The 20415-nt window shown below is 36.2% G+C and overlaps 1 protein-coding gene across 1 annotated transcript in view; it reads right to left on the bottom strand.

The window, feature by feature from the left end:
• SEMA6A (semaphorin 6A) overlaps positions 1-19494 on the bottom strand; it is an 80562-nt gene extending 61068 nt beyond the window's left edge. The window contains exons 1-5 of the mRNA XM_070938718.1: positions 19356-19494; positions 16619-16736; positions 6032-6092; positions 2529-2591; positions 33-134 (exon numbers count right to left, since the gene is read on the bottom strand). Coding sequence (XP_070794819.1) covers positions 33-134; positions 2529-2591; positions 6032-6092; positions 16619-16736; positions 19356-19455 — 444 coding nt within the window. The 5' untranslated portion in view covers positions 19456-19494. The remainder of the gene's footprint in view (positions 1-32; positions 135-2528; positions 2592-6031; positions 6093-16618; positions 16737-19355) is intronic.
• Between the last annotated feature and the right edge of the window lie 921 nt (positions 19495-20415).

The raw sequence follows: 20415 nt of genomic DNA, 5'->3' as shown, positions 1-20415 counted from the left end.
TTATTTATGCTGTTTTACAAATATGATCTTACCTTATAATTCCTGCAGGAAGGACTGAACGCATTTGTCCCACAAATAAATAATGTATCATCATCTCGTTTTAGAAGAACCTTAATAAAGTTATGACATTCATCCTGCCAAAAGGATTAAAAAAAGGGAAAGAACCGAACAACAATTAACATCATAAATGTTTGATACAATTAAATAAAATATACCAATTTGTTTGTTTCAGCAAATTTTCCTGCCATTTGGAAAACAAGGCAACAATGGATTTCCTGACTGGCATTAGAGTAACATGGCTGTCAGGGATTTAAGGATTATACTTGTCTTTTTGTGCTGCTGTTTATTGGAGAAAATATACTTTAATGACAATCATGAATCAAGAATAGGATCTTAGTATGTCTCTATATAATTATGGAATTTATACACTGGTGCGTCCTAAATATGCCATTTATAGATATAAAAACAATAATAATAACTAACATATTACATTCAGTCATTAAAAGTAAGAGAAGAGGCTGATCCAGATGAGCAAAATGCAACAGAAAATGCAACTATTGCAGCAGGTGCAAGACACTGCAATACAGGTAATCCTCATTTAATGACCTGTTGCTTAGCAACCATTCAAAGTTACAAAGGACTCCCTAAAAAGTAGTTTAGTTTAGTTTAGTTTAGTTTTATTAAATTTTTATATTGCACTTCTCCCGAAGGACTCAGGGAGGTATACAGCCAAGATAAAAACCAACAATATAAAAGTTAAAAACAATTTAAAATTATTAGATAGTTTGGCCAATAATCTAAAATAAAAAATAAAATAACTCATTAAAAATAATATTTTAGGCCAGCCCTGCTTGATGGAATAATAGTGTTTTAAGGGCGCAGCGAAAGGTACAAAGGTCGGGAATCTGACGAATCTCCGGGGGCAGCTCATTCCAGAGGGCAGGTGCCTCCACAGAGAAGGCTCTCCCCCTGGGGGAGTCAACACTGTCGACACTGCCGTCGGTTATCCAGTCAACACTGTCTAACCGATGGCACCCTGAGGAGACCCTCTCTGTGGGAGCATACTGGTCGATGGGAGGCTATTGGAAGCAGAAGGCAGTCTCGTAAGTATCTAGGTCCTATGCCATGGAGCGCTTTAAAGGTGGCGACCAACACCTTGAATTGCACCCGGAAGACCACCGGGAGCCAGTGCAGCTCACACAGGAACGGTGTTACATGACAGCATCGAGTCTCCCCTATAATCACCTGCGCAGCCGCATTCTGGACCAGCTGGAGCCTCCGGGTGCTCTTCAAGGGGAGCCCCATGTAGAGAGCATTACAGTAGTCCAGACGGGAAGTGATGAGGGTGTGAGTGACCGTGCGCAAGGCGTCCCAGTTCAGAAAGGGACGCAACTGGTGGATCAGGTGAACCTGATAAAAGTACTTATGACCTAATGTAGAATTTTTGATGGACACGCACAGACCTGAGGTCATGTGATCACATTTTGAGCACCTAGCAACTGGTTCACATTTATAGCCGTTTGCAGCATCCCGTGAGCACATAAACACGATTTTTGACTTTTTTTTTTTTTTTGCTGATTTCTGATATTTACTTCCAGTTTTTGGCAAAAAATATCCATTGGATAAAATGGATTTACTTAATTAGTGCAGCATTTGATTAATGACTGATATAAAAAACTAGTAAAGTCAGTGATCATTTGGTCACAAAAAAGGCATGTGGTCACGTGGTGACCTGCTTAATGACAGCAATTACTTAACGACGATAATTTCGGATTCAATTATGGTCATTAATCAAGGACTACCTGTACTGGGATTAGACTATAAACATGCAGGTGGCTGCATTCTGCACCATGTGAAGTTTTGTGGACAGACCAATGTAGGCTTAAATACAGTAATCTAATCAGGAGCATGACTGATGATTCTTGTACATCTTGTCTCATGCCTTACCAAACAATGTCTGGGTAGAGTAGGAAAAAAATAAAACCCACAAAATACGTATGATCTAAAGTCATTCATAGTGAATCAAACTTTAAATTGCTAAAACATTTTCCTAAGATGATTTGTTTATCACCTATAAAGACTCGGAATTATATCAGTTCAGTGGTGGGTTGCTCCCGGTTCTTTAGAACCAGTAGTAAAAGCAGTGGGAGGCTCCACCCACCCACCCAGACATCATAAATGACGATCTGCGCATGCGCAGAAGCGTGGGTGCTCCCGTTGTGAACTGGTAGTAAAGGTAAGTATAATCCTCCCCTGTATCAGTTCCTAGTAGAAAGTTAGCAGTGGTAGTAAGCTTCTTAATGCCTCTTCATTTCACAATATTTGACAATTTTGGTTATAATGTTTCATTACATTACAAGTAAACCATTTTTTTTGAAAATTAAAACCTTCAATAAACTGTTGGGAAAAAATAATGACTAGCTAAGAAATAAATGGCATGACCCAATCTGCAACACAGAGAGCAGTATATGATAACAGTCAAGGAGCTGAGCAATGTGGCATCTGCCAGACAAATGAAATTTGCCTACCTTATGTTTTCCCTTCATTCTGCATGTGTCTACATCAAGCTGTCTGGATTTCCATGTCAATTTCTTCAGGGATCAAGAAAGAAATCAATTAGAGCCTGGGGTGTCTGTATTTAATTTCAAAAGGAAAACTAGCTACTGAATATATAATTATCGAAAACATTACATACTTATTCTATGCTTGACTTACTCTAGCACAGAAGCCTTATGGATGTAGAAAATTTAGTTAGAATTGACTGCTATTTATATAATATATAATACTATAATTATGTAATATTTTCTCTACTTCCGAGGGTGCTTGTTAACAAACAAATATTACAACACACACTCTTTGTTTTTATCTCTTGGAATAGACTATATATATATAGTCTATATATATAGTCTCTCTCTCTCTTTCTCTCTCTCTATATGTTTTGGTGTATAAGATTGATGGTATCTTGGCAACATTTTGACGAGGTCCCACTCATCATATTCAGGCTGGTGTCTTCGGCTTCGTGCTTGTGCGAGGAAAGCATGATTGGAGCTGCTGAATCTCTATAAATACTGGTGGGGAGGTGTGGGGTGCTGGCTTTGTTGCTGTGAGCGGGTTGGTTGCCTGTGTTGTTACATCTTGATTGGTTGATGGAGTTGATGTTTGCAGATTAGTCAGCTGTTTTGTAACATCCTGTGTGGGTGAGGTCCTTGATGTGTGCCCATTAGTCTTTTGTGTTTTAACGACCTGGGTAATGGGCTGTGTGTTAACATCCTGAGTTCTAGTGTTGTGATATCCTGAATTATTTGATGTAATGTCCTGAGCAGATGGCTGTGATGCCACATCCCGGGCTTTGATTTGGCTCCGAGTTTGAGGTCTTGCCATGTATTCATGGCGTGTGTCAGTTTGCTTTGTGTGGGGATCGGAGGGGTGCAGTGGGACCTCATCGAAACGTTGCCAAGATACCATCAATCATGGTATCTACATGGGAAAAGACCCGAATACACCAAAACTTGCATACCTCTACCCGTGAAAATTTACGAAAACAAATTATATATATGTATAAATGTGATTGTTGATATAAATATTTTTGCACAAATGCATGTGTGTGTACAGCATAATGTACACACATACATATACAGTATATAAATATGCGTACATACAAATAGAGGCATATAATTTTGTACCAACATAAGAGCAAGAGAAAATGTATAGCTTAGTATTGAACTGTGGGCTCTATGGTGCTCTCTAAGTTTTGTTGTTGTCTTGCAGACATTTCTTTACTAAACTAGGTAACGTAATCAGTATTAAAAGGTCTGTGGAGATTATCTAGTTTTTCTAGCACTGATGTTACCTGGTTTGGTAGTGGAATAACTATAAGAGTAGGAATAGAATAGAATAGAATTCTTTATTGGCCAACTATGATTGGACACACAAGGAATTTGTCTTGGTGCATATGCTCTCAGTGTACATAAAAGAAAAGATATGTTCATCAAGAATCATAAGGTACAACACTTAATGATAGTCATAGGGTACAAATAAGCAATCAGGAAAAAATATCAATATAAATCGTAACCAAGCTCAGAAAGCACCAAGGACCCCACATATAATATTGTTCTGTTTTAACAAAAATTAAAACACACTCATATACAGTAGATAAAATATTCCCTATTGTTGTTTGGAAGTAGTGTTTAGTCAAATAAAATGTTTAGGGAAATAAACTGAGTTAGAAATGCTCTCCACTGATTCAAAGTTGTGCAGAGCATGATATTTGAGCTCATTCTGGAGGAACAAAGAAATATGACCAGAGTTATCTCTTAATTCAAAGCTGGAACGCAGTCTGACAGCTTCTGATATGAATGCCAGAAAACAAGTTTGCATGTAAAAAAAAAAATCTACATTCGCAGACAGTGTTGGAAAGACCATAGAGCCATTGCTAATCATTATAAATGATCCCATATAGAAGGCCAATGATTTTACCTGTCTAAGGCACTTTCAGTAGATTTCACCTATAAAAAGACTTTCGTGAAACTCTAACAATGAGTCAAAAATTGATGTACCTAGGCAAAATTGCAACAGACTGTTTGTCAATGGATCCTGAATGAGAAAAAACAATGAAGAATTGTATTTAAATTTATCGACCGATGGTGTTTTGCCATCTTAGTGAAGACATGTATACCCTTGCCAATTGTCATTGAAAAAAAACAAAGGAGTATCTGAATCTCAGTTAAACTGAACATTTCATATACTGCTCTGATTTTCAGAAATTGTACATTTCAAGGCAAAGGGCCATCAAACATTTACAATAAAACTGAATATTTATTTTACATGGTTCTTGGCCCCAGTTCTCACAAAAATGGGGAACAGAAATAGGAGATACACTATTTTATGCAGATTTAGCTTCTCACAAAGACATGCATTCCTAGTCAAGCAAGCAGAGCAACATTAGAAGAATTTGTCACTGTTTTACTCATGCATTTTTCATTCAGAATCCATTGGAAAACTTTTTTTTTTTCATTTTGCTTACAAAATCACTTAGATTTTGTATACCATTCTATCTGAAAATAAATTTCAGCCCAACTTATTTATTGTTCTGCTTGATTTTACCTTCATGAGCACAACAGTTTTAAGATACTTGCTCTTAAATGAGAAATATTGAAAATAAATATTTGCAATATTTATGAATATACAAGCTTGATGTAATGCTACAAACAAATGATATCTAAAATGCCATTAAAGCTAACAGTTATATTAAGATTCTGGATGGTATTTCCACCCATATCTATAATTCAGTAGTTAAGCATTTTTGCAATTTAATATTTTTGGTGAAATTGCATTATCCTTCTTTCCCCTCAGTTGTGTCATCTTACCCTTTAGCTGTATCATCTGTCTTGAATATGATGTAATAGATGACATCTAGGATACTAAAAGTGCTCAAGTGCTGAAACGAGTGGGGTTTTTTTTAACCCTTCCTTAACTATGGCACATACACATATCTTATTAATTTTGGGATATTTAATCCCAAAATTATCTTTAATATTGAGTATTTGTAGTCTTGATGAAGAATTATAAAAATAATAAGATATCTCAGCTCCTCTGGAGCAGCCAGTGCGTTTAGTATCTATATGTCTGAACATTTCATATACTGCTGATTATTTATATATTGTATTGTAAATATAGTATATTTATTTAATTCCTTATAAAAGTATGATAATTAAACTATTTAAGTAGAGTTTGTTGAGTAACTTATATTTACTATAAAATCTCAGAAGTCAATCAAAGCTGCATGACAAGTAAAAATGTTGGAATGAACATGTGCCTCTATTGTAATGTAAAAATCTTGCTTATAATCCCAGTTAAATTATTTATCCAAAGTACATAATGAAAATGGCAAATGTATGCACTTTGCTTGTATAATCACTGCAATTTTAAAAGCAGGTCTGGAAAACCTGAGGAATAGGGTATTTTTTCTTATTTATTTTCTACTTTTTTTATTTTTACTGTCCTTGACTTGTGAATAGCAGAAACTACTTACTTTGCTAAAATAAATTTCTTCTGTGTGTGATGAATCCATATCAACAGTATAAATATGGTCCCTGTAAACAAAGGGGAAAAAAGAATGCCAAGATAAACTCAGATGGTTCATATTTTACAGGAAGAGTGCTTTATGTTCAAATAAATCATTGTCCCTTAGTCATTGTCCCTTACTAAGGATAATATCAAAGAATACCAGGCAACATATCTTATGCTTTCTTTGTGTAACAGAAGATAAACGGTCAATACAAATTCAGCATGAACAATACTGTCATTCTATGAGCTATGAATGAACAAAAGGTTTAAAAAGAAATTAACTGAGAAGACAGAGGTGCCCTAAAATCATTTTGGTGCAGATTATGATTATGCAAGTATAGAACAAGTCAGCCTTGTTCTGCGAATAGGATATAGTGCAAGATTGGGATATATTGCAAGATATCTGTAAAGTTTGCATAATTTGGCAAAATATTTGACTCCTAAAATCCTTCAACAATCTTATCATTATTTAAAAAAAAACCTGGGATAGATATTCCTATTACAAATTATGGCTCCTAATATGAAAACACATACCTGGACTGAACATTATGGACATTATGTTCTTTAACTTGGATACTCCATTCCTTGACCTATTATTTTATATTATAGTCTAGTAAGATTTTAGCAGGTGGCAGATGCAAGCAAGCAAGTTCAGGACTGGTTAGAATTTGGATGGAAGAAGAATATTGAATTCTGGATATATCAGCTAAAATTGAAAGTAATAAAATAAATAAGATCATGGATAATGAAACTGCAGTTGACCCTTGAAACCAATTATCAAGACTCTTTGGAGAAGTACCATCAGACAGTATGCTAAAAGATACCAATAGAGCCTTCCCAACAATCCACCATAATACAACCATTCAATTTGTATATGCTATAGCAGCTATAATTCTAGAGATGCTTTGTTATATGATAAAAAAGAAGAGCAGTACATACCAGTCCTTTCCCTGCCCACCCCCCAGCCCGGTCCCAGGTAATGAGATTGGGAACTAAGATCAAGACAACTTGGAAAGAAGTTAGTTAGTTGTGGAACCACAAAAGGGTGTGTGGAGATTAAGAAAAAGAGCTGGCTACTGAAAAAAAAAAAGTAAGGGCCTGCCTCCATCTGAAGCCCTAGACCAGTGGTTCTCAACCTGTGGGTTGGGACCCCTTTGGGGGTCGAACAAACCTTTCACAGGGGTTGCCTAAGACCATTGGAAAACACATATTTTGAATGGTTTTAGGAATAATTTTATAGTTGGGGGTCACCACAACATGAACTATATTAAAGGGTCGCGGCATTAGGAAGGTTGAGACACACTGCCCTAGAGACTTCTAAACAAAGGCTCACAGTCCTGGCTAACAGGATAAGGAGACGCACTATAGAAACAGAGGCCAAGAAGATACATGCCCTGTTCTCCAAAGAACCATTCCCAATTGCAGGGCAACAATAGAGTAACAAGATAGCCACCAACAGCAGAAATTGATCAGTACCAGAAGAAACATATGGGAGAAAGAGAAGATAGTTAACACTATAAATGGCATGTGTTGAAGGACATCTTTTCTTTTTTCACAAGCAAAAAACATATACTGAAACATTCTGATAATGTAGAACTCTGAAGTAAAATTAGAACCCTAATTGTTGGGGGCAATATGCTGACACTGTAAACCGCTTAGAGAAGGCTGTAAAGCACTGAGAAGCCATATATAACTCTTAAGTGCTATTGCTACCTCCTGTCCCAATAAATCACATAGGTCTCATAGGTATTTATTTTTCTTCAAATGCTTGAAGATCTATTCTCAGGACTTTTGGGTGGCATTCAGTGAGTTTGAGGTGCCCAACAGTGTATGCAATGATAACGTGGCTTTGTTTTTAAAAGTTCTTTCTCCAAATTCAATAGAAGTGTTGTTTGATTTATAATATAAACAGGGATAAAAGCTCACAACATCTTTCTTGTTTTATTTCTTGTTTTGTCAAATGAATTATGTTTGAAAATTTATCCTGGGAAGGTAAGACTTCTTTTAATGTAAGCTGTTTGTGTTCCCTTTTTCTTTCTTTTTTTGAGAGTTTATAAATTAATAAATAATTAAAATTAGCTGCTACTTTCTCCTTAGAGACAAATTAAGGTCAAAGAATATAGATATGCTCCTACATGCTCTTAAACAATGTGAAATATAAAGGAAATATCATTTTATAAAACGGGAAACAGCATCAGTATAATAAAATCTTGTAGGATTGACTGAATTCAGAGCAAAGAATAGGTGGATGACACTGATAAAAAACTGATAATAAAGAACTTTCAATTACTCACTGTTCTTTCAAATAACATTAACTCTCTGCCTACGACCTGTAAGGAAGTATGTGCTATTTTAAAATAGTGCAGTGTATATAAGAAAATCACTTCTATTGATACTAGCTTTTAAAAATATATTTGGAGGAAGCAAGATTAGCAGATTCAAAACATTTGCAGCAAGCAAAAATATAAGCAACATTTTCCCCACATACAGAAAAGTGTTTGTTTATTAACAACACCAGCTTTTCATAAGTTTTTCATGAATTTCCTCCCCTTTGAAAGCAGCTTTCTTTATAAGATGCCACGCTGAGAAAGGTGTGTCTGTATTTATTTTTATATTGCTTAATCTTCTGGGCAAACTACCATTTACTTTTATGACAAGTTTAATGCTTATTATTTTCTTGACTCCATTGGCAGAACTTTGATTCAAAGTTAATACAGAGCTACTCTTTTGTTTGGTTTTTATTTTACAGATGAAAACAGTATGTCCTCTTTCTGCAGATTTTCACTGTAGTAAAGCTCTGGCAAAATAGATCAGTAAGTTAAAAACAAAAACATGCATTAGAATGGCAAATTAATAAGTGATTATCCCTGGCAATATCTAAAAATATGTTCTATTTACCCTCAGATAGAAGTTTTGTATATACTGAATGCCAGAAAAAAACCTATTAAGATTCAGCACAGCATTGTATTTAACTTCCTTCTAACCGAGGAACACTATAAGGACTTATGACAAATTTGTCAGTCAATTGTCAGAAAAAGGAAAAGCCAGAATTATGGACCTATATGAACTCTGATTTCCAGATAAGTAAAAACAAAAAATATTTGATCCAAATATTTGATCCACAGTTGCTTCCATACAAGACCTGCCACAGTTGCTTCCATACAAGACCTGCCAAGTACTAAAAGAGTCTGCTAAACTAAAGATATAAATCTGTGCTGTTTTGTTTTATGTTGATGTTCTCCGTATCCTGATCTTGCTAATTCGGTTTTTTACACAAATAAACCAATTCTAGCACTTCTGTTTTTCCCACCTCCAGTTAACAGTGCCGCAGACGATATGATGCCACACTTGTGCAAGGAAGAAAATGTAAATAATGCCTCTTTCTGACCTGTGGCCACAGCTATGGGCATTAAATGCATGTTATGATTCTGGTGTGCACCAGGGAGGTATGATAAATTACCAAAAGATGTAGTGGGAGAGAGAAAGGCAAAATGAACACCTGAAAAATTAAGTGATTTTGTGAAGATGGCAAGAAGAAAAATCAGTCTTCTCATGTAGCTATTATAGGAAACATTATTTAATTATTCAAATTCTGCTTGTCTTTCATGTACTATTCTCTTCAACACTTGCCTCATACCAGCAAAATGATCTAACCTTCTTATGACAATTTTTTTTGGCAATAAGAATCTAAAGAATATAAAGAGATTGCTTCCTGGCCCTTAAGAGTTCAGATTGCAATACTTTAGTAAAGCTAACCATCCAGGGGCCTTTGCAGTTTATACTTAATGACATAAGTGCTCCAAGGATTCACTACCACTTTAGAGGATTTCATGTGGGAACTATTAGTATATGTTACCAGCTTGGAGAAAGACATGTTTATTGGAATTTCTTTAAGCTAGTTAGAGTTTCTCCAAATGTTATACTTACAGAATTAACTGTGTTCTTGCTTTAAGACAGATTGCAACCCTATCAAGCATCCTAGTTGAAAGGACTGTAGGGGGTAATTGTGTCTGGGATATAGGTAGGGTTCTGTTGCAAACCCCAAAGCTGAGAAATAATGCATTGCCTTCAAAAATAATGAACAAGGAAATACAGTGATGTTTATCTTTGTTCAAAACAAATTGGGTATACATTAGCAAAGGACTGACAAGGGAAAACTGGAACTTTGGGGATGCTTGGTTATCCAGATAAGATGAAAACTCATCAGCTTCTCTGTCAAATTAAAAAACGGAGAAGGGAAAATTTGTGTAAGATTACGGGAATAGCTACAATCAGTGAATAGAGCTTTTGTAGCAATAGCAATAGCACTTAGATTTATATACTGCTTCAAAGAGCTTTACAGCCCTCTCTAAGTGGTATACAGAGTCAGCATATTGCTCCCAACAATCTGGACCCTCATTTTACCAACCTTGGAAAGATGTAAGGCCGAGTCAACCTTGAGCCTGGTGAGATTTGAACTGCGAAATTACAGGCAAGTGGCAGTCAGAAGGAGTACCATGCAATACTGCACTCTAACCACTGCACCACCTCGGCTCTTTTATGGACAATAATTGAGTTATGCAAAGCACCTTATGTCTTGATGGTGAATCAGCGACTATTCTGATGCTGTTGAATTGCAACTTACATCAATAGTTATTGGTATCAACAGGTCAGCAATGGGGGTTCCCATTCCTGATCTAGTATAGGATGAAACAATGACTTTCATATATTTTGTCCAAGAAACACTTTCCATATTATGTAGTCTTGATTATCATCCATCTGCTCCCGCACACTGCTGCCAATTTTGTCATTTATTTTAAGAAGGAAATTAAGTTCATTCATGAAATTGGCTGATCCCTTATGCCTTTCACCTCAAGTTGGAGTAGAGTGCTAATTAACAATGAGTACATAACTTTCCATAAGTGCACATGGTAAAAAATAATATTTAACATATTTATCCTCAGTAGATGATCCTTCCATTCTGCAACTCCCAATAAGCAGTTAAGCAGCCTCAGAATTTGTTATGAAATGCAAACAAACAAAACCTACTGTATTAGATTACTTCTTCCTTGGTCTAGCAGGGAATGTTTAAACTCTTAAGTTAACACATTGTAATCAGGGCTCAGTGTGTTTGTCATTAGGTTTTATGCAAAATATACCTGCAAAATGCCCAGGCAGTTATGTTCTACACAATATTCAAATACATGTGGAGACACAAAGCCTGCATTTTCATGTAAATACGGTACATTAATCCTTTCCAGCAAGAAGAAATCCTTTCTTGCAATGGGAGCAGTGCAGTAGAGGAAAGCATCTGAATCACTAGTCCAATAAATGGGTATATATTTATCACTCTACGAATCCCTATTTTAAAACGCCTCCTTTTGCTATCAGAAAACAAAATAGATTCTCAAAACATTCAAATAATCTGGAGCACATTTGGCTTTTCTTAGGGCTTGTGCATTAACTGAAATGCTGACACCATCAGGCACAGCACCTAGTACAATTTCTGCCAAAAAGAAAAAGTGAAAAAAACTTTTCTGGAACAGACAATAAAGGATGAGAAATAAGATATGTGGCTATTAACTACCTCTTTAAATAATGGCAGGATGATGGGTAGACACCTAACAAGTAGCCATGCAAACTTGGAATGGAGGTAACTTTTCATGCTATAACTATGTAATACTAGCTGGATGCCCATGCTTCGCTATGAAACTATGTGCTTGGGCTTGATAAATTGTCACAGCCTGAAACATAATGTAGAATGTGTAACTCTGTAGCATCAGAGTGTGTTAATATAATGCAACTGGCAGTTGGAACAGAGGGGGAGGGGGAGTAGAATGTCCCAGTCCGCAGTATCCATCGGTATTCATCTAGCTAGCATCCTGTCAGTGTGTGAGAGAGTTGAGGGGTGTTTGGAAACTCAAACTGTATTTGCTGTGTGAGCAAGAAAGAGACAGTAAAGAGGCTGGGCGTGGCTTAGCTCAACTGTTCTGTAGTAAAGCTGCTTGCTGCTGTGAAAGTAAAACTGAAAGTGAAACTCCTCTCCTCTGTGTTTTGCATTTGGAACAGATTTCTTTTGAGGTGGGGAGGGGAGTAGAACTACTTAGCATCAGAGGGCTATTTGGAAAGTGAAACAGTATTTGATGTGTGAGCAAGAAGGAGAGGTAGAGTGTTTTGCATTTAGAACAGATTTCTTTTCAGATGGGGAGGGGGAGTAGAACTCCTTAGCATCAGAGTGTGTTAATAATAATATAGGAAATACTAATGCTCTGATGGTCATTTCAAAAAATCCTTTTTAGTGAGCACCTAGAAGCCAAGAACAACATACGTGGCAAATTTCAAGTTTGTAGGCTTTATTGTTCTGGAGATTTCGTGATTACGGAGTGAGTTGTTTTCGCTTTTATATATGTAGATTAAAATATACTGTTTATTTTGGGTAAAAAAAATGCAATACATACAAAGTTGCTTATTAAATTACTTCGTTGGAATTCCTATTTGTCACACTGCCAAAGCAGAAGCAGTTATTAATTTTCATTCTTAATAGTTATCAAAATGTGATTCACTTTTTAAAGTTTATTACCTAAAGATGAAAGGGACTTTTGCTCCATTTTATCCTTGTTCAAGAATAATTTTTGGAATAGAGACATTTTTGTGTAATTTCAGTGCAGAAAAAAATGTGTTTTTGTACTGATGAATGTCGAATGGTCTAAAAACCTTCACTTTGGCATCTTTACAGGTGATAATTTTGATAATCCTGAACTGACTCAAGCCTCAGAAGTGCTCAGAGGAATAGAAGTGACGATGTGCAGAAGGCTCTTCCAAAGCTAGTGGAGTAGCGTTCTTATATTCAGAAAGAGAACAGAAAGAAGCAGTAATAGCAAAGAAGAGCAAGAACAGGGCCCTCCATTGATCATTAGTGGACCTCTTTAGGAAATGATCAGTTTGGTCAAAGTTGCCTTTCCTGTAAGACAAAAGGTCAAAAATTGTTCTCTGTCATTTTAGAGTGCAAGACATGGAATCTAAGTCACAATAAGACAGATTCCAAACGTAGTGCCAGAAAAAAAAAAATTAACCATAAAAGCAAGGGTTAGACAGCCATCTGTCAAGAATGTCCTCTGAGCAGCTGTTGGAGTTTTGACCTAAAAGGACCTTTCCAATTCTATAAAAATACATTTAGCCTAGACACAATTTAGACATGGTCCAATGCCGATTTTTCAGTTAATATGATGTTTGCATTTTCAGCTTAATTAAATACTTGATGCATGATTGGTTTATTAGCGTTTGAAAATATTCGTTAGGTTTCTTTAAAAGAAACTTATTCTGCTGAAGGATGCCCAAGTCCAGCAGACGGCAAGAACTCAGGATAACTTTCAAACCACCAACTAACATCTTCACATGTTCAAGTTATTGAGACCATCTTTTAAGCAGTTTATTTAATTTAATGCCTCTGGTTTTGAATAATACTGTTTTGTAATAATTTTTACTAATTCCATTTTCAGTTGCCATTTCATATAACTATCTTAAGTTGGCCTAATTTTTAATGGAAAACCAAGTTAAATCTTCTGCAATAGAATACAGATTAACATATGCTCACATTCAGTTCTGAAAGAGGTTGCTACTAGAAATCCTTTTGCAATAATTCCCCTACTTATCCACAATAACTGGTCACAGGAAGGCATCACTAGAGACGAACTATTTGCATGCAAGCTGAAATCACCCCAGGTGAGTAACAAAATGTGCAGTGAGATGTTTACTGCATATTAGTTTCCCATGGATCACTACAGTGGAACAAGAAGTGTGAACTTCCTGTTTCTAGTCTGAGGCCTTAACCCAGAGGTCTTCAAACCTGGCAGCTTTAAGACTTGTGGACTTCAACTTCCAGAATTCTCCAGCCAGCTATGCTTGTTTGAAGACCTTTGCCTTAACCATTATAGCAAAACAGTCTCTTAGTACTGAACTGGTGTGGATATTTTAAAAATGGTCCCCTCTGGATATCAAATGTGTTAGATATGCCACTGGTTTTAGGAGACATCCATCCTTTTCACAGTCCATATTTTATTTCACATTACTGAAAAAGATTTGCTCCTAATTGTGACTTGTTTTTTGTTTTTTTTTTATAAAATCCCTGAAAGTTATTTGCTAGAGACTGGCCAAGATGTAACCCCACACAGTATGAGATTTTGAATATAAAACAAAAAAAGTTTGCTTATAATTTGCACATTGTGATACAGATAAATTTCAAATGTGCCAAATATAAAAATACACATATTTTTCCATTCTTTTCTGTCTGGCTCTTTCTTTGCTATAATTTAAAAAATAAATGGTTGAACTACCATCGTTAAAATTTAATTTTATAACTTTGCGGAATGTACAACATTGTTGCTTATTTTCCAAAACAGGCAGTTAGTTGTTTTTATAAACACAGGAGAATGATGCCAATATTCCAAATGAATGAGTAACTACTATGCCTATTTACTGCTCTACCACATGGTACATACCAGCTGCAAGGGAGCAACTGTGACAGAGGGCTATTGCTTCATGCTCAAGTTGCTATGCTTCCTGAATTCCTATAATTGGCCATTGTCCAATACAGAATACTGGCCTAGATTGGCCCAGTGAGACTCTTTTTAAGTTCTTATATACTAGATAAATATGTAAATTGGTTTGGTAACAGCTGAAGCTATCAGCTAGTGCCTTCTGATCAGCAGTATTACTAAGGCAATGCAAGTGAAGGCATATAAATGTATTCTGACTAGCATACCAAATGTGTAAGTTGATGGGGAGAGCTTGATTTTTCACAGTCTATAGAACAACTGCCAATTGTTCCTATTTTTCAATTCTGAGGGAACGTTCTTCTTGTGCAGGATTAAGCAACCTGGTAGTCTGCAGATTTTTTGGGACCTCAGTTTCCATCAATCTCAGCCAGCATCGCTAATGTGAAGGAACTGTAAAAACTTTCATTAAAAACATCTGGAAGGCCTCTGCGATCATAAAATTATTGCTATTTTTTCTAAGATTTCTAGCCAGAGTCAGATCTGTTCACTTCAGATACAGATAAAAATAGGAATGGGCAACCTGAAACATCCTTTTCATAGCCCATGAAAGACCCAAGACTAAGCTATAGAAGCAATCTGCTAAATAACTGTAATGCAATCTTCCATTCAAAGGAATAAATTGATGAGTTAAGCTTTCAATGGCCTTCTTTCAGCTACTTAAAGCAACCTGGCCCCACTTTCAAAACAAAACTCTTCCAATATGGTCCAGGAAGCATTCACTAGTTATCTTGATCCTACCAATTAGTCCTAGAAATAAGTTGTTTCTATTTTGATCAGCCCACCTGAGTTCTCCAGATGTGCTGGACTGCAATTCCCATCCCATCCCCAGCTGAAAATGATGGAAGATGTAATCTAAACCATCTGGAAAATGTCAGGTTAGGGAAGATTATCATAAATCAATGGTTTAGCTCTGTAGGAATAATTTTCCAGCATGTAAATTTATGTGCCCTGTAGTGAATGGGCATGATGCACTATTATGCTACTATGAAGAGATAGGGGCCCCATTTTCCATTGTAATATGCAGAGTACTTCTTAAACTACAAATCCCAATAACTTCTTTTGAAGAATATCAATGTGAAGAACTTGATATATTATATCAAAACTAACAGACAACAAAAAAAATAGTGGCAATGTCAGCTAATACATAGATCAGGTTTGAATCTGGAGGTGAGCTTGAAAATACAGTATGAGGTTGATTTATGATAGTGATTAAGTGATGGTCCCAAATTCACAGGGCACTTTATAATGTCTGTAATGTGTACTATTCTTGTTTTGAATTAGAAATAAATCTAATTGAACATTGTGTAACACAATTCCACCATTGACAGAATGGACTGGTGCAATTTTCTTTCCCTCCTAAGGCCACCATGTTCTCAAACTATACACCACAGAATTCTTAAGTTTATGAAAACAATGTTGCCCCATAGGTGAATATTGAACTTATGTAAGTGTTGCCTGCACAATGCCATGGGGCTTGTGCACAGTTTGGGAAGCGGAGCGGAGCCATTTTTGCAGTGTTTCTTTCAGTGGCCAGAACTTGCATCTTCTTGCTTCCTAAAGAAACCAACTGCCATCCCACCTTCCATGTGAAAAGCAAATGCAATAAAGGAAAGGAAGACCAAGAGTGAGACACCAACTGATCTGCCATTTTTGTATTCTTTTATTGGACAGTTGAAGAGAATTTAGGATAGAAATTTGGAGAAATTGAACAGGCAACTATGCCACTTGAGAGCATGTGAGCAGCTTGAGGAAGAAATAAACATAAAACTTCATCCAAATTTTGCTAAGATGCCAGATATCACACAAAGAAAACATTAATGAAGCCAATCCCCACAATTCTGCTTGTACCGTGTTTCCCCAAAAATAAGACCCAGGGTTTTTTTGAACCCTGAAATAAGCGCTTGGCCTTATTGCCATGCATTCAAAAGTCCGATTGGGCTTATTATCAGGGGATGTCTTATTTTTGGGGAAACAGGGTATATATGCTAAAACCAAGGCACTTATTGAACAATACTAACCTAGCAGCAACGTAGAGGGTTCTGTCCATTATCATGAGCAACTGAATGTCAAGTCTGTGCCTTTGTGGAGTGTTGTGTCCCGGTTTGTGACCCACGAACACTGGATACTGTTTTGTATCTATGAAAAGCAATTAAGATTGAAAGAATAAAAAAATAAGGACAGTGAGAGACAGATCCCTAGTTGCTATAATTAACATGGTTCTGATTGTAGTTAAATTGCACACAACAATCTAATTGATCACAATCCTCTGATTTGTAAGAAAATATGCTGTTATATTCATCGTTATCATCAATCATCATCATCATCATTTTTTTCCTTCAGAACATGATTTTTTTAATGACCCTTTAATCCTTTTATTTAGGGTGGAGTTGGGGGGCACTTGAATGGAACTGAGCATTTACTGGCCAGATGCCTTCCTGACGCCTATGCGGAGTTTGCAGCAGATATTTTCTCTTTGCACCCTGACAGAGAAACATCTGCCGCTGCCTAGGATTGAACTTTTAACTTTCCAAGTAGGAGGCGAGTGTCTTCTCCTCTAGGCCACTGTGCTGCTCCTTTCTTCAGAACATGATGCCCTTCAGAAATGCTACATACATCTCCCATCATCCTTGACAATTACCTATCGTTCATAGGGGTGGTAATATTTGTAGTTTAACATATCTAGACTGCCTATGTTAAGACAATTTCCTTTGGGGATTTCAATATTTAACACTTTGAAGTAGCTTTCTTGTCAATCTTTGCAACAAACAGTTAGAATTTAGCTTTGTGAAGTTGATCTGTCAGGATAAAATGCTCTCCTGGAACCTATCAATTTGTCCAATAGCCACACTGTCTTGTGATTAGAAGAAATGGACAGGACTACAGGCTGCTTACAAGGGCAACACACTAATCATATTTCTGGGAAGGATGAGACAGACAACGAACTTTTCAATAATTTCAGTTTTGTACTAGTGAAGAGAATTTATTTTTATTTCCTCTGCAGACTGTCTTGTAAGGATTTCATTGGAAGTAAATTAAATTCTGTTTTACTTTATTAAATTACAAAATGTCTCAAGTGCCCTCAAATGGAGGCAAACCTTGTAAACTTTTAGAAGCAATAGATACACTGTCCAATTCAATAGGTTTGTGTTCACATACTTCTTAAAGCTTAAGTACAGTATGACAAAAATAGAGCCTTTTTGGCTACTAAACAAACCAAAACAAACAAAAGAAAAACATTTGAATGACTGTTAATAATCCAAAATGCAAACAGATAAAATAATAATAATAATAATAATAATAATAATAATAATAATAATAATAATAAAGACTTCCATGTGGATTGTCTATGTCAAATGAGTTGAGTTTGCACCCTGCTCTCAAATCAAATTCAGTGGTCACTTTTAAAGCTTGCACCAAATACATTCTTATGGGGAACCCTTCAATCTTTAAACTCAAGAAAGCCCAGGATAATGTCAATTTATATTTATTTTAGTTGGTCTACTGCATAGGTGCTCAACCTTTTGGTTTGCCTTGGCCACACTGGGTGAAGAGGTATTGTCTTGAGCTGCATAGAAAATATATAATATAGTTACTGCAATCTATATAAATCACATAATAATGTTAAAAGATTATGATCTTGTGGGGCCACATTACTGGCTGTTCAGAGTCATTTGCTGCCTGTCGGCCAGACACATTTGGTCTACTGTGTGTTTAAAGGTCGATTAAAATTGTTTCTTCAAAAAGAGATTTATAAGTGGGTAACCATGATGAAACAGAATCTTGGGAGATCTCTGCTGCCTAACTGCAACTTCTCCTGTATATTTATCTAAGTAAAAAAAAACATTTTGGATCCTTCATTTATTATTTTGTTTAACTACAGAACATCCCCATTAAATACTATGAACTATGAAATAGTTAGAAACTCTTCAGTGCATTCCAGTGGGGTTCTCATACTTAATTTATAATATTTAAGGAGTAGGCTCTCAATTTGTAGCACTTGTGACAGTGAAGTTCTACATTTAAGCCTTTTATAACCTACCTTTTTAAAGCTAAACATTGCAAATGCTCTCTCTCTGATGCATTTGCATCCCAATGGAGAATAGAGTAAGATGCTAACTGTCTTCTTCCAGGCAAGTTGCCACTTTTATATTGGCTCAAATGGAAACTATTTTGCTTTCTTTAGTTCTGTTTTACATTAGAATTGCAAAGGCTAAAGAAGTGGTACATTTATTGCTACATATGTGTGAATAAGTAAATAGCTAGATAGCAAGTTAGTTAAATGTATAATCTTTTAGTTCTGAACATTACGTTCAGAATTGTGCTGGTTTGGATCAATAGCAAAGCTTTATTCTTTATGTTTCAGGGAATGAACTGCTTTTGTTTTGGCCATCTCATTTTGGTCATGAAAGAAATATTGCTTAATATTTTTTCCAGAAAAAGATGTGACTGGAAAGTTTAACATGAGAATCACATGAGTCTGGAGAAGAATAAGATTTAGAGAAAGAAATGATAACTAAGAGTTCTTCTGCATTCATAGATTGGCCCAGAACACAGTGGTTTTGTGAACTGTTTTGCATCAACAAATAGTGATAGTAAATATGAAAAAAATCTACTGTAGATGCCCGGAGAGGGTGCAAAGGAAAGGATGTTTTTGCCCTACTAAAGCTTGCAGTCCTTAATCTTGCTTGGCGATAATCTATGACCCGATATTGGGAATGGACGGAGAAAAAAAATATTCTCGCCTTTCATACTTACAGTTGCCATGCGAAATACTGATTGGCTCAGGATCTTCTGGGAAATCGGCCCCAGCAAAGTGTAGCAGTGTGAAATATAGCAGCAAGGCTTCTGACCTCATAGTAGTTCAACTGGGAAACTAATCCTTCACTTCACCCTGTGAAAGACAAACAAAATAATGAAAGCCTTTAAGATCAACTGGTACTTAGACACTATAAACCGGTCAACATCAATAACTTTAACATTGGTAACTTTTACTAGCATTCGTAGCAATAGCAATATCTTAAGACTTATATACCACTTCACAGTGCTTGAGAGCCCTCTCTAAGCAGTTTACAGAGTCAGGATATTGCCCCCAACTGTCTGGGTCCTCATTTTACCGACCTAGGAAAGATGGAGGGCTGAGTCAACCTTGAGCCGGTGAGACTCGAGACGCCAAATTGCTGGCAGTTGGCAGTCAGCAGAATTAGCCTGCATTCTAAGCACTGTGCCACCATGGCTCTGTGGTAACCCATACTGGCAGGGGAATTCTGGGGGTTGAGGTCCTCATATATTAAAGTTGCCAAAACCACTGAGTAATAAAGGGGAGCTTCTCCTGCCTTTTGGTTCTACACAATAAAATGTTACATATATTCATTTTAAAAGAAAAAGAGTGGTCGGTCAATAAGCCATTAACACAGAGCAGCAATGGCATCTTCTTTGCTCCTAAAAGCTGAACGTTTTCTAACCCCCATGGGTGTTTTACTAGCCATAAGAAATCGATAGCCCACTGAGGGTTAGCTCCTGTAGTTAGTTTCAAAAGCCAAGTTAGATCTAGTTATTGAATTATGTAATGTATTACTTTGAAATAATTTGCTTAATTAAAAAAAATAAGAACTTTGTTACACAAATTCTCATATGTAAAGTGATTCCAATAGAGAGGTTCATGGGAATGCGGAACCCATAGGATAAATCAGTATAGGAGGGTTTTTAATTCTATTCTGTTCCGTGCTCATTATTTTACAAAATTTCAAATTTTGATTTATGTAAAGGAAATGAAAGATTCGTAACTAAGACAGTTGCTCTATGCCAGGGATAATTA

Source organism: Pituophis catenifer, unplaced genomic scaffold, assembly GCF_029215685.1.
Source record: "Pituophis catenifer annectens isolate HBS135680 unplaced genomic scaffold, rPitCat1.0.hap2 SCAF_2, whole genome shotgun sequence".
Taxonomy (NCBI): Eukaryota; Metazoa; Chordata; class Lepidosauria; order Squamata; family Colubridae; genus Pituophis; species Pituophis catenifer.
Note: the sequence above shows the minus strand (reverse complement) of the source record. Positions and strands in the feature narration are given on the sequence as shown.